Source organism: Euprymna scolopes, chromosome 23 (assembly GCF_053919585.1).
Source record: "Euprymna scolopes isolate OS-2025 chromosome 23, ASM5391958v1, whole genome shotgun sequence".
NCBI classification, from domain to species: Eukaryota; Metazoa; Mollusca; class Cephalopoda; order Sepiida; family Sepiolidae; genus Euprymna; species Euprymna scolopes.
Window position 1 is genome coordinate 45,678,617 of NC_136504.1, and position 14,538 is coordinate 45,693,154.

Sequence of the window (14,538 nt, forward strand, 5' to 3'; positions counted from 1 at the left end):
TTAACAATGATTAGTAAAGTCAAAAGTTCTCTGAACTTACTCCATAAACTTCCAACTCTTGTGATTATACTAACAGCATCTATTCCATGTGTTTCGATGGTATCACCAGGCAACAAAACTTCTGAACAACCTGAATAGTTTTGCTATCCAAATAAACTTTGTTTCATATCCGAGTTCTCATCCGTCTTCATTGTCTAACACTTCTTGCACATAAACTAGTCATCATCTATGAACCTACCTATAATTATACTTCCTTTAACTGCACTTTTGTGTGCACACAAATTATTTTATTATTTACTAGAAAGACTTTGCCCAAACATAAAATACACTTAAATATGATATTTTACTTTGTTCTGTAGAAAACTAGGATATAAATACCCTAATTCGCTACAAGAAAAAATAATGAAACGAATTGAATGAAGGAAACAAAGAACCCAAATGCTGGAATAAAATAAACATGTCGTTTATTTTCTGTTGAGAAATGAAAGTCTTGGGTGTACACGTGTTCATTCAGCCGTTGACGACTACGCGCGTGGAAAGAAAGGGGAATGCAATAGAGAAATGCGAAGTGGCAAGCCGGCCAGTAGAAAGAGAGGGTTAAGCTCAGTAGAGCATCACGCACATGTCTGTTTTGATGGACCAAAGCCGAAGGGGAGATAGAGTGAGAAAGTCAATCCAGGTTATGGAGATAGAAAGCATATAAAGTGTACGTACGGTCTGATAGCTTTTTGTCCCACATAGTAGCAAGTGGTGTGAGGTACGCGCGTGCGCACGCCTGCTGAAACGACGGTGGCTGGTGCGCCAACCAACCACTTCAGAAAGGCAGGTCGGAAAAGGGAGAAGCTGCTTATTGCTCTTTCTTTTATAGGTGTTTCCGGTGGTCTTTTGCGCATGTGTGGATTTCCTTTGAAAGGGGAAGTGACGTTGTCCTTGTGTGCATACGTGTGCGCATGTGAGTACATGTGTGTACGTTAGCGTGTGTGTGTGTGTATACACGTGAATGTAAGTGTATGTACGCGAACGTGAATATATGTACGTGTGTGGACGTGGGCGCATATGTTTGTGTGCGCGTATGTGTATGACAAGTAATATAGCTTGAAATGTGAACGCATGTTTTTGCGTGAGACTAGAAAAGGCTCGCGCAATACTTCCCTTCCTAGGAAAAAAAAATATGCAGTGTATATATATTTATATATATATATATATATTTTTTGTAAGTAATGTTTTCGGCAATTGATCTTTCGTCCTGTTTTTTTTTTTTTGCTGTTGGTGTGGTTGTTTGAAAAAAAAAACGTCAAAAACGGAGTGTGTTCGTAAAAAAAAAGTATTTACTTATGCGTGGAAAAGGCGTTTACTCTTTTTTTAGGGTGATATTTGTTTGGTTGTTTTTTTGTGTGCTGACATGTGCAACGAGTTGCTTGGACAGTAAAGGGAATTGTTCATTTGGAAGGAAAAGTTTTGTTTTGTTATCGATGTCGTGTGTCAAGTTGACGGTATCCTCACAAGTGAATCTACAGTAGAGTGTGTACATTGTCTGTACGGGCACTTGTTGTGCATTCGTGAGAGTGGTTGCTGGCTGTCAACGAAACTTCCAAGTTGTGAGTTTATCAGTGTGCGTGGTGCATCTCAACTTGTATTGTTGATTCAACTTCTTCCTATGTGTTGATAGGGATGTCCTGTAATTGTTTCTTTGTTGTTGCGTCTGCTGTGTGGGAGAGAATGTGTATCGGCCTATGTGATTTTGCTCCTCGCGTTTGTTGCAGGGTAATGTCAGGAAACCGTGAAAAATGTTTGTCGAGCTCAAATTTTTTTTTTAAATTCGCTATGAAGTCGACAGCTCCGTGTTTATTTTTCTGCTGAGTCTGACGAGGGGTTTCGTCATTGTTGTTTGTAGTAGTTATTCCTGTCGGTTGTGGTTCACTTGTTTTTCTTTGTTGAAATATTCGTTTTTTTCTTTATCAAATAAAATGCTCGTCTCGCTCAAAACAATTAATTTAAAAAATGTAGGGTCGCTATGCTTGTTCGTTTCGCGTCAGTCAGCCGCCAGTTTGTTGTGGTGGTGAAAATTAGAACTAATGAATTGAATTGAGAAAGAAACAAAGTACGTATTAAATTGAATTAAATGAACTAGGATTTATTTCGTGAAGAAAAAAATGAAAGAAAAGGGTACTACACGTGTTTAGTTTGGCATGTGTCTCTCGTTGTTTACTGGTGAGAAGAAAAGTCTATAGTTTGCCGTGCGTCTCTCGTTGTTAGCTGGTGAGAGGGAAAGTTTATTGTTGTAGAGAGAGAGAGAGTCTGTGTGTGTATGAGTGTTTCGTTCAGACGCATCCATTCCATTTTTAAATAACGAGGTCACCATTTTCCTGTAGCGCGTGGCAAGAATAGGAAATGGAGTAGAGGAACAAAAAATGAAATGTTGGAATAAAATTTTTCGTGCGAGCCGTGAATTTTTGTGGGAGAGTTTAGCTTACACCGCGTGTTTCGTTCACTCACATTCATTTCATTTTTAAATAAAGGGGTCACCATTTCATGTAGAAGACTAGGATATAAATACCCTAATTCGCTACAAGAAAAAATAATGAAACGAATTGAATGAAGGAAACAAAGAACTCAAATGCTGAAATAAAATAAACATGTCGTTTATTTTCTGTTGAGAAATGAAAGTCTTGGGTGTACACGTGTTCATTCAGCCGTTGACGACTACACGCGTGGAAGGAAAGGGGAATGCAATAGAGAAATGCGAAGTGGCAAGCTGGCCTGTAGAAAGAGAGGGTTAAGCTCAGGAGAGCGTTGCGCACATGTCTGTTTTGATGGACCAAAGCCGAAGGGGAGATAGAGTGAGAAAGTCAATCCAGGTTATGGAGATAGAAAGCGTATAAAGTATACGTACGGTCTGATAGCTTTTTGTCCCACATAGTAGCAAGTGGTGTGAGGTATGCGCGTGCGTGCGCCTGCTGAAACGACGGTGGCTGGTGCGCCGACCAACCACCTTGGAAAGACAGGTCGGAAAAGGGAGAAGCTGCTTATTGCTCTTTCTTTTATAGGTGTTTCCAGTGGTCTTTTGCGCATGTGTGGATTTCCTTTGAAAGGGGAAGTGACGTTATCCTTGTGTGCATACGTGTGCGCGTGTGTGAGTACATGTGTGTACGTTAGCGTGTGTGTGTGTATACACGTGAATGTGAGTGTATGTACGCGACCGTGAATATATGTACGTGTGTGGACGTGGGCGCGTATGTTTGTGTGCGCGTATGGTATGACAAATAATATAGCTTGAAATGTGAACGCATGTTTTTGTGTGAGACTAGAAAAGGCTCGTGCAGTTCAGATTTTGTATATATTATTATAGAGTCGTGATTTCAAAAGTAAAAAAAAAACAAACAAACAAACAAAAAAAAGCATTTGGGTGCCATCAGTTAGAATCAAGGCCAAAAACCGTAGCATTCAAAGCTGGTGACGTTACCACTGTGCCAACGTGACACGTATATGAACTGATTAAAAATTAAAAATAAACTAAGATGAATGTACAAAATGTATTTTTTCAATTTTGACCCGTTTGGGACTCCTTAAAAACAATTTTAACCCATAAAAGAGTGGTCCATAAAAAATCCAATCATTTGAGATACCTAGTGCCGCTCTTCGACTTTTTGTTTTAGAGGAGATGGAGTTTGAAAATATGGAGACAGACAGACATATAGCCGTTTATATATTAGATTTGAAGCTTCTGATTTATAAAGATTATATATATTTATTGATTTTATAAAATTTATTCATCTATATATATATATAAACTAGTAGCATTCATTTAGGTGTGTGTGTGTGTCTGTGTATACAACTCTTCTACAGTTCACACCACTGAACCAATTATGACCAAACCCGAGATGATGATGTTCCTACCTAGGAACGGTGCACACCATTTTTCAAGGTCAAGGTCAAAAGTTAAGGTCATATTTGGTGCGCCTCTCACAACATCCATTTATGAAGTGGGTACCTGAGCATACAGCAAAGTCCTGCGCAAAGCACAAGTATTTTAGTTAATATTTTATAAAATTGATTCCCATTTGTTATTAGCTTTATTTCTATTTATGGATTTTATGAAATATATTCACAATTATTGATTTTATGAAATATATTAATATTCATTGATTTTTATGAATGTATTCCCATTTTTAATTTTATAAAATTTATGCAAATTTATTCATTTTATAAAATTTATTCGCATTTATTAATTTTATAAAATTTATTAATATTTATTCATTTTATAAAATTTATTCACATTTATCAATTTTATGAAATGTATTCACATTTTTCATTTTATAAAATGTATTCACATTTGTTGATTTTATGAAATTTACTCACATTTATTGATTTTACAAAATTTATTCATATTTATTCATTTTATAAAATTTATTCATTTTATAAAATTTATTCACATTATCAATTTTGTGAAATTTATTCGCATTTTTAATTTTATAAAATTTATTCACATTTATCCATTTTATAAAATTTATTCAAATTTATAAATTTTATAAAATTTATTCAAATTTATCAATTTGTCAACATTTATTCAAATTTATTAATTTTATAAAATTTATTCAAATTTATGGATTTTATATAATTTACTCGCATTTTCCAAATCTTACAAGAATTGACTTCTTTACATTTTGTATTTTAGTAGTTGAAATCATAAAATATTTAGCTGATTATTTCTGATATTACACTTTTTTTGTCCTCAGTCAATAAAAGATAAATCCTATATCGAGGCATCTTTTTTTTATTTACTTTTATTTATTTTTGTCACGTTTGGAGGAGCTAGATTTTCCCTAGATTAAAAACTTTGTTTCCAATTTTGTCTTCGTGGAGAGGACAGAAAATAGGAACATAAAAATAGTACAAGGGAAATAACTCTTGTAACTTCATTGTTAATATTTAAAAGTAAGCCAATATTTTGACAAAATAAAAAAATATTAGAAAGAAATCTTTTATTTATTTAAATTTTTTTTTACAGCAGCGCTAATTAAATAAAAATAATTTAGATTTTATTAAAGATATATTTATCATAATTGTTAATTTAAAAAAAAAAAAAAAAGAGGTAACATAGGTTGGGTAATTCAAGTATCAAGGTGAAGGCCGCATTACCATCGTTTCTTTTGTACCCACGAATCATGCCGCTTCAACTAATTTGATGTAAGTACGAAATACGCGGTATTTTCTTTTAAAGATTTAAATTGGCAAGTATATATACTCGCCTGAAGTATTCACAGACTTTGTCATATGTTTAAATTATTTCTCTGATTACATACTTTTTACATAATCAGTTTGAAAATATCCAAGGTTAAACGCACGCACACATACACAAAACATATCCGTCCATAGATTCCATTTAAACCGCGCATTCTGCGTTCGTATATATTTAAATAAAACATGCCTATTTTATATGGTATTATAGCTAAGCTATTCGTGGTCAAAATCATTAATTTTAATTTTTGTCTTCTAATTCGTATCCAACATCGACCATCTTTCTCTTAATGTACCCGAATTGATTTTCTCTCTACCCGTGTAAGTTGATATACGACAATTGTATAGGTATTCAACATCTCAAATTCTCTTTTAAGAACGTCGTCATTGTGTAGTTGGCCTCCTTTTAGTCTATAGAAACAACGGTAAAACTATACAAACACCGTGACAGCGAATTAACCCTAACCCTAACCCTAACCCTAACCCTAAACCTAACCCTAACCCTAACCCTAAACCCTAACCCTAACCCCTAACCCTAACCCTAATCCTAACCCTAACCCTAACGCTGTCACGGTGTTTGTATAATAATACCTCTAACCTCTGCAAGGTTGTCCGCGCTGGGATCCTATGGTGAAGCAAAAGTTACGCAATCCTTCCAACCGCATGAAAACCGGCATCACTTGAGTCCGAGACGACAGGAAAAACTGAAAAAAAAAAGTGTTATTTCGAGGTTTTCCTTCTCCTAAACTAACTTTGCCTTCGGGACAAGATCAAAGTGTAGTATCTGTTCCGGCAGATACTGCAAGCAAAGACCGTATGTGGGGTTTCCGCCACATATAAGACCTTGGTCAATGTAGGGGCAACCCTTCATAACAATTGTCACTATCCAGCTCCCCTACTCCCCGGGGAGTTGGTCCCCATTTCCCCTTCATTCCTCACTTTAAAAATCGGCTTTGTGCCTAATTTGCTCAGTGGGGGAGCAAATAAATACCTCAAAGTGTAGTATCTGTTCTTCAGATGCTGCACTTCAATTTCTTGTTCTCTGTCAGTGGAGGAGAAATCCTTCACGACTGAGACAATTTTTATTTTTGTTCCTTTTCTCCACGTTAAAAAACGACCCTGGTGTCTAACTCTGTCCCGTGGGGAGGCATTGTAAATAGGAACAAATTGCACTAGACTACCTTTCTATTTGATCGAAAACTAAAGGGAATCGTACATTCCAAGGGCACTAGTGAAAGTTTGAAAACTCGAACTTGTCGTTTTATCCCATCTGTATCGCAGTTTTATTATGTAGCAACAAAGTAAGGGGGGGGGAGATACTTCTGCATACCGTGCTGAAATAATAACGTTATTGTTTAGAACCTATTCTTAACATAAGGTGAATGTTTTGTAACTATTCTGTACTTTCACCTAAATTGAATTTAACTTTAAAATAGCGCGGTAACATAAATGCACAAGTGCACACACACACACAAAAAAAATAATAATCATAAATATTTAAATTACTATCGATTATTTAAAAAGATAATGGTATTGTTGTTATTATTATTATTATTAATTTTGGTACTCTTGCAGCTTACGGATCGTGCTGAAATTATAACGTTATTTAGAAACCCATTCTTAACATGAGGAGGGGAGCTTTTTAACTATTCTGTACTTTCAATAACAACTAATAAATACATATTTGGATTTGTTTTACTAAACTCATAGATTCGAAAAAGTTGTCAAAAAAAAAAAAATATAACAAATAAATATTATCAAAAGGAAAGATAAGTTTCTTTTCTGCCTAACTGGATAGGTTTTAAGTGTTTTTATTTAATGTAAAATGTTTAATCTGTTCGAAAAACGAGTAATAAGCGCTACCGAAGAACAAGAAAAATGGCCGCGATGTCTCTGAAGACCCGATAATCACTTCGAAATAAGACAAAATGCTGGTAAAAACCCACCACCACATAAATTTCACGGTAACATTTATTGGTTCTAGCACTATTTTCTTTTATTCCTTATTTTGAAGTGATTATCCAGCTTTCATTTTTTTTCTTGTTCTTCGGTGTGCTTAATATTACTCGTTTTTCGAACTGAATAAACATTTTACATTATAAATACAGAAAATACACTTATCCAGTAAGACGAAAAAAACTAACCTATCTTGCCTTTAATGACATTTATTTGTATCAAAAAGACAAACATGTATCATATTTGTCTTGTGACAACTTTTTCGTACCTCCGTGAAAACTGGAACGTTGTTTTAGAGCGTCGATAATGTACCTATTTACAATGCCTCCCCACGGGACAGAGTTAGACGTTAGACACCAGGGTCGTTTTTTAACGTGGAGAAAAGATACAAAAATAAAAAATTGCCTCAGTCGTGAAGGATTTCTCCTCCACTGAAAGAGAACGAGAAATGGAAGTGCCGCATCTGAAGAACAGATACTACACTTTGATCTTTTTTTTTTTTTTCGTTGTTTTTAGAGCGTCGATAATGTAAACACGATTTTGGTCTCGCATTTTCATTATTTTTTGTATGGCATGATGATATTACAATTACATCATGTTACATATGGGGGGGGTAAATTTGTGTCACGCGTTGGAGGTACCTAATGAACATAGTTATGTAATTTTAGAATTTTAGAACTATAAATTGTTCTTGTGAGAGAAAAAAATGTGGATGGGGCTAAAAACATGACCTGCCTATATGTTTATTTTAAACAACTTGTCAACAATACATTAGCGGAGAAAGGACAGAGATTGGTTCACGCGTATGAGCGGTCGGTACCCCCATATATATATATATATATATATATATATATATATATATATATATATATATATATATTAGCTTTGAGGTGTTCAAAAGTCAGAACTAATGAAGACAACGAGGTTGTTAAATAGTGCTCAATAAAAAGAGCAAAATATTTTTTGATTATTTGGGGTAAACAGTTACGCTCGGCTCGACGCTATAGAGGTTCCAGGTCGCCTGATGAAGTCTCTTTGACTGAAACAGATGGCTATTTGTAGCGACCATATGTAACTGTTTACCCCAAATAATAAAAAAATATATATATTAGTTTCGTCTTTTCAATTTTTTTTAGGGGGCTTATTATCGAATGACCTAATTTTGATTTTTACGTTGTTTTTTTTTTGTTTTTGTTTTTTTTACCTACAGGAATTTCTGTGACGTCGCCGATTTAAAAATAAATTTTTTCAGTATATCATAAATTTTTTCGGTATATCATCTAGTAGATGATTCATCTACTGGATTCGTACTTATTATGTTTGAATTTAATATATTTTTTTGGTAAATATGAAGAATTACTCCACCCTCGAAAATTCCTTTAAAATTACCACTCTTAAAGGTTTTCGGGGTCGCTGAAAACGAAAATAACATTTAAAATTACGGCAAACGAGTAGTTTACATGATATGAAGAAATTTTAGTTCTAAAAAAAGTGGATCACTTTTCTATAATAATTTAACGTAAAATGATCACCCACCGCCAAAACACCCCCTGCCCCTCCCCCACCAAATGTAAACAGAATTTTTGTAAAATATTAAAGTTCTTCTGTTCGGTTAATGTCAGCACGTTACTTATGTTAAAACGGTTAATTAAACAGCATAAGTAAAAAACTGTACAAGTTCTTGAATATCCCCCTCCAAAAAAAGAACGAAAACCAATCCGGTAGTCCTCCCCCCCCCCTCAAAAAAAAAAAGAAAAGAAAAAAGAAATGACCAGTGAGTGCATTTCTTCATAATTTGGAATTTTAAAGGATTTTCCGAGGGTAGAAAGAACCCCCCACCCCGCAAAAAAAAAAAAATCGTGGCCACATTAAAAACCGACCTTGTGTCTAATTTTGTAATTTTGCCATCGTAAGTAGGCAAGTAAATTTTTTTTTTTTTTTTTCACGTAGGGAAAACTTTTTTTTTTGTTTTTAATGCTTGTTCCCCCAAAAATGCAAGAAACTTTGCTGAGGTGTTGACATATGCTGTCTTTAAAAAAAGTGGTTCATGCTGACAAATGTTGAAAAAATTATTAAAAATAAGTAAACTAATGAATGATGGTAGATGAGTAGACACACCTTCCTATGAGCAGACAGGGGAAAGGAACTAGTAGGCAAGTGAAGGTGCAGGCCTCTACTGAGCAGTAGGTCTAATAGTCTTGAGAGGAGGGACTCGACGATCTTCAGGTTACCAATTCCTTCCGGCTCCTAAGAATGCGCTGCTTTCTTTTCCACAACATGAGTAGCGACGACCAAATTTCTGATGTTAACTGATGACTAGATTCCACTTAAGCTTTAACAAAATGGTATGTCCCATTCCAATATATGTATTATTATGTAGAATATTTACAAGATGACCACAGCTTCATTTGGTCCAACAGATATCCCGCTCCCCCCAAGTTCATATGAAATTTGGGAAAATGACGTGGAAAAGAATGCGCTGCTGGTTACACTCTGGAACAATAGAAAGGGGTGTGAGTAATTAATATGAGGGGTACAAGTACAATACTATCTATCTCCCTCACCCACGGCGAGTTTTTTGCGGGCATGACAAAAAATTCTGAAGAAAATCTGTTTCAACTATTTACACTGTACAGGTATCAGTGAATTTTACTAGTGCTGGGAGCGCCGGCTGCGCGACCTGTTGCCTGGTTGAGTTTCAGCGATACCGGGGGCATTGTGCGATGCCAGTCGGCGTAAAGCCATGGGAGGCTTCTTGGGGGTTGTGTGTATGGCAGGTATATGAAGCTGTGGAGAGGCCGTATGCGTGGCGTTTACATTCTGCATGGGAAGACCAATATGTGTTGACTCTGCTGTATGTACAGGGTCTCCAGCTGTCGGTGCGGCTGTGTCTACGGCTCTCTCAGGCGATGGGCCAGGGCTTGCGGGCGCGCCAAGGCACTTATCTTCCTCACCTGATGCTGATTTAGGGTTCCTTGCTGGAACGTTAATGGTAGGTTTTCCCAATCCATTTGAGTGGATGACCGCATCCCTGATGATGGGGCTGAGGGACTCAATGATATCTTCATGTGAGGCTGCTTTAAAGGGGGTGAACTTACGAAGATGCTGGCGGTTTCGCAGAGTTAGTCTCCCAGAGCCATCTATCTTCACGACATATTGGTGGAACTGCCTGACCTCTACGATGGTGCCTGTCCTTTCCCAGCGCTTTGGATGATTGCCTATCAGGTTCTGTAAGTAGACATGATCCCCGATACGAAGAGGAAGCAAGGATCGAGTGTGTTCCCTCCATTTCTCATGCTCTCGGGAGTGTCGCTTTGCAAGAGCCTTTTCTCTGTTGATAAGGGTCTCTGTCCATATGTCGGATGAGGGCAGTACCGACCCATGGGGATGGGGATAGAGTCACGGATAGGTCTTCCGAAGACTATGAGAGCCGGAGATGCCTTAGTCTCCGGGTCGATTGAGTTCCGATAGATGAGCATGGTGCGCTGGAACTTGTCTACATCAATAGACCCACTTGCAGATGTATTGTCCATCAGCATGCGCTTGACAGTCTTTACACCTATCTCAGCTCTGCAGTTGGCTTGAGGGTTGGCAACTGAGGTAAGACGGTGGTGTACACCCCATGAGCGAAGGAATTCCTGTGTCTTTCCAGCTGTGAACTGGGGCCCTCCATCTGAGGTTAACTCTTCAGGTACTCCAAAAGTCACAAACACTTCCCTGGGGTGCCTGACAAGACCATCTGCACCATTTTCTGCTCTAAACGCCATTGGCCAATTGGAGTACCTGTCAACGACTACTACGTAATCGTGATTGTTGTGTGCAAAATAGTCGCAGGCGATCTTCTGGAAAGGATACTCGGGGGCACCAAATCAGATGGTGGCTGCATGGCATTCGACTTTGCAATCCTATGGCAGCTAGCGCACTGGTCCCTGATGCGCTGGATGTCAGTGCTGATGTTTGGCCAATAGACAGTCTGTTGCCCGGGCGCACATGACACCGACTCCTTGGTGGGCTGCATGCAAAGCCTCCAGAATCTGTGAGCGCAGTGCTGTAGGAACGATGACACGGTTGCCTGTCAATACCACACCGTCTACGTTGTACAAGCTACTAGAGATGCGATGGTAAGGGCGCAATGCGGCTTTCATCTGTCTGCAGTCAGATGGAAAGCCTTCACGGATGAACTGCTGTAGCTCCTGGAGGTCCAGGTCAGAGGATGTAGCTTCCTGCAGCATGGTCCATGTGACAACATTAGTTACGGCGTACAGTGTGCTGGACATTAATGCTAAAGTGGAGGCATCTTCTCCGATATCCACTGGCTCTTCTGGTTTGTAGTTAGTGATTGGGGTGCTACGGGGTGGGTAGTGTGATGCCGCGTCAGCACCAAGGTTATGTTTTCCAGAAATGTGGATGATCTTGAACCTATAGGCAAGAGTCTTCTCTTTTAGGTTGAGCAGGCGGCGATTGTTAATCTCAGTGAGGGAACGGTCATTGAGGAGCCCAACCAGTGGCTTGTGGTCGGTAGCCACCATCAGATCCTGACATCCCTGCGTGTAATAACGAGTTTGATGCAGGGCATGGACAACTGCAAGGGCCTCTCCCTCGATGGGTGCATAATGTGACTCTGCAGCATGTGTGAATCTGCTTCCTACCAAGCAGAGCTTCCACCCTTCCTTACAGCATAGTGGAGTTCTACCGGTGCAGCCGCAGTACTTTTGCATCATCAAGTACCTGATGCCAGTGACAGACCAATCAGTGATAAGACAGGTAGGGCGGGATGGTTGAAAGAGGCGGATTCCTTCCTTGATCTCTTCAACAATCTTGGTTTTGGATTCTTCGAAGATATCATCGAATTCTGTTGTCCACTGGAACTTATTTGATGGCTTCAGCAGATGACGGAAGGGTTGCATCCGCTTGGCCATGGAGAATGCATACGCTGCTTGGTTGACCAATCCAAACCAGGCCCTGGCACCGGTGATGTCCATAGGTTTGGGAAAGTGCCGGATGGAATCTAGGAACTTTTCTGACGGTGTGACATTGGTGGGAGTAATGTCGAGGCCAGCAAAAGTAACCGTATCTTGCGCAAACTGGAACTTTTTTGGGTTTAGTGTGATTCCATTTCTGGCGCACAGGTCTAGCCACTCACAGGCCTGGAGGAATGCTTCCTCAATTGAGTCGGACCACATGCAGGTGTCATCCACACACTTCACCTTGTTCTTCACGTTTGCGATGATGGAGTCAAAGCGGTGATTGTAGGCGTCCCCGCTGGCCAGGAATCCCTGCGGTGCCACTCTGTAGCGATATCGACCCCATGGTGTTATGAAGGTGGTGATGTGGCGGTCTCCCTCTCTGATCGGGACAGAGTGGTACCCGTTCCAGGCATCCGTGACAGTTTTCTTCTTGTACTGTGGGACCCGGTCGGCGAGGTGAAAAGGGCTTTCCACATGATGGGTTTGTCTGATGGAGTGGCGGTTCTGTGGCTGCAAGTCCACTGTCCTCCTGGAGGAGCCATCAGCTTTGGCTGTTACCACCATGCGGGAGCACCAGTACAATACTGTCTAGATGGCTCTTTTGGGGGGCAAGTAAGTAGGAACAACAGTCATTCATTAAAGTGTAGAATAGTTAATAATCGAGAAATTGTAAACAATAACAAAAATCAAGAAATACCTTATACCAAACGCATTAAAAATCAAGTATATTTTATGTGTAATGAAACTGTTTACGTTTTTTTTTTTTATTTGTTGCTTTTTTTATTTGCCGTTTAACCATTGGAGACTTTGTTCTTGAAAACTTGTATTAAAAACCTATGACTATCACTAACTCTAAATTTGGGAGTGCAAATCGAACTTAGGGTTAGTGTAAAAGTCATTTGTTTACAACTTTTCAGGAATTAAGCCTCCGTTGAATTGTCAGATGTTTTTACTCATAACCAAAATAAATGTTACAGTTAAATGTTGTATTCATTTTTTGTTTAAATTGATTATTTTTGGAAAGTTTTTTTTCCGACACTAAGATAGGACATTACTGTGATATTCGTTTACAGCATATTCAAAAACCTGTAAAAGTCGTCATCGAGTTGGAAAGAAAGTAAAAATTTATCTTAACCCCATTTTTAAACGGGAATATTCACCGGTCACATGAGAGTGATGGTCACAAAGTGGGTGATCAATTTAGTAGAACGTTAATAATTGAAAACTGATCCCCGACGATAAGTCATAAAAATATTTTTTTCCAAAATTGTTTTTTTCAATCTAAAAGTTAATTTTGTAATCAATGAGATTAACGTGAAAAACAAAAAGAAAAGAAAAGTGTAAATTGTGGAATTTAGAAGTGGGGAGGGGGGCGATTTCCTAAATGTCCACCAATTATCTATAGTTAAAAGTAATTTATACAAAAAAATTGAGGAAATTGGATTTTCCCTAGAGGTGAACATCTTGAAGATTGCGGATACAGGAGGCATACTTATCTCCCTTTTCATCAATGTAATGGCTAATGATTTGTTTTAGCCAATAGCAATACTGTTTTTACTAAAAAAACACAATAGCAGTTGTTCTACTTGATGAATTATTTGTAATTTTTATATGTATCACTATTTTCGATACTACAATCTATATATTAATAGGATGTGTTATTTATTTATTTTCTGTGTCACGCTTACATCCGAGTGACTGTCATTTAATTGTTATGGACTTCCATTTCTAGTAATGAATAATTTTACTAAGACTAAGCTTGTTTCCTTCAATAACTACAAGAAACCTTCTCTACCACCAATAGCAATAGCCAAGAACACATTGCCTGAAAGTACTTCTTTTACTCCTCGGCCTAACCTTTACAGGGAATATGAACTGGAATAAATACATTGAGAGCATTGCCAAGGCTGCTGCAAGGAAGGTTGGCTCCCTCTACCGTGCTAGAAAACTACTTACGCCTGAAAGTATCCTGTACCTCTATAAGGCCACCATTCGCCCATGTATGGAGTACTGTTGTCACATCTGGGCTGGTGCATCTGCTGTTTGTCTCTCGCTCCTGGACAGGGTTCAAAAGAGAGTCGCCAACCTGATAGGTCCTGAACTGTCATCTAGGCTTCAGCCTCTGTCCCATCGACGAGATGTTGCATCTCTCTGCCTGTTCTATAAATACTTTAATGGTGAATGCTCTGACGAACTGCAAACACTTGTACCTCCTTGACGTAGCTACCCCCGACAAACCCGACAAGCTACTAAGTCTCATCCCTTTACAGTAGAGATCCCTAGGTGCAAGAAAGCCTTTTACTCCAATAGTTTCTTCCTCAGAACTGCAGGTCGTTGGAACTCCCTTCCGGGATTCTGCTTTCCCAAGTGTACTGAT

At 38.4% G+C, this 14,538-nt stretch overlaps 2 protein-coding genes across 2 annotated transcripts in view; one reads left to right on the forward strand and one right to left on the reverse strand.

The window, feature by feature from the left end:
- The first annotated feature begins 5,097 nt into the window (after positions 1-5,097).
- The window catches only part of LOC145245864 (glycerol-3-phosphate acyltransferase 1, mitochondrial-like), a 130,392-nt gene continuing 120,951 nt past the window's right edge, over positions 5,098-14,538 (forward strand). The window contains exon 1 of the mRNA XM_080107571.1: positions 5,098-5,187. The gene's annotated coding sequence lies outside the window, so the exon portion shown is untranslated. The remainder of the gene's footprint in view (positions 5,188-14,538) is intronic.
- LOC145245610 (uncharacterized) lies at positions 10,416-10,961 on the reverse strand. The gene has a single exon (XM_080107180.1). The coding sequence runs from the start codon at positions 10,959-10,961 to the stop codon at positions 10,416-10,418; it is 546 nt and encodes a 181-aa protein (XP_079963306.1).

What these genes read in the sequence shown, in the direction of transcription:
- LOC145245610 (XM_080107180.1), bottom strand. Translation starts at nt 10,961, where the DNA reads ATGGCGTTTAGAGCAGAAAATGGTGCAGATGGTCTTGTCAGGCACCCC.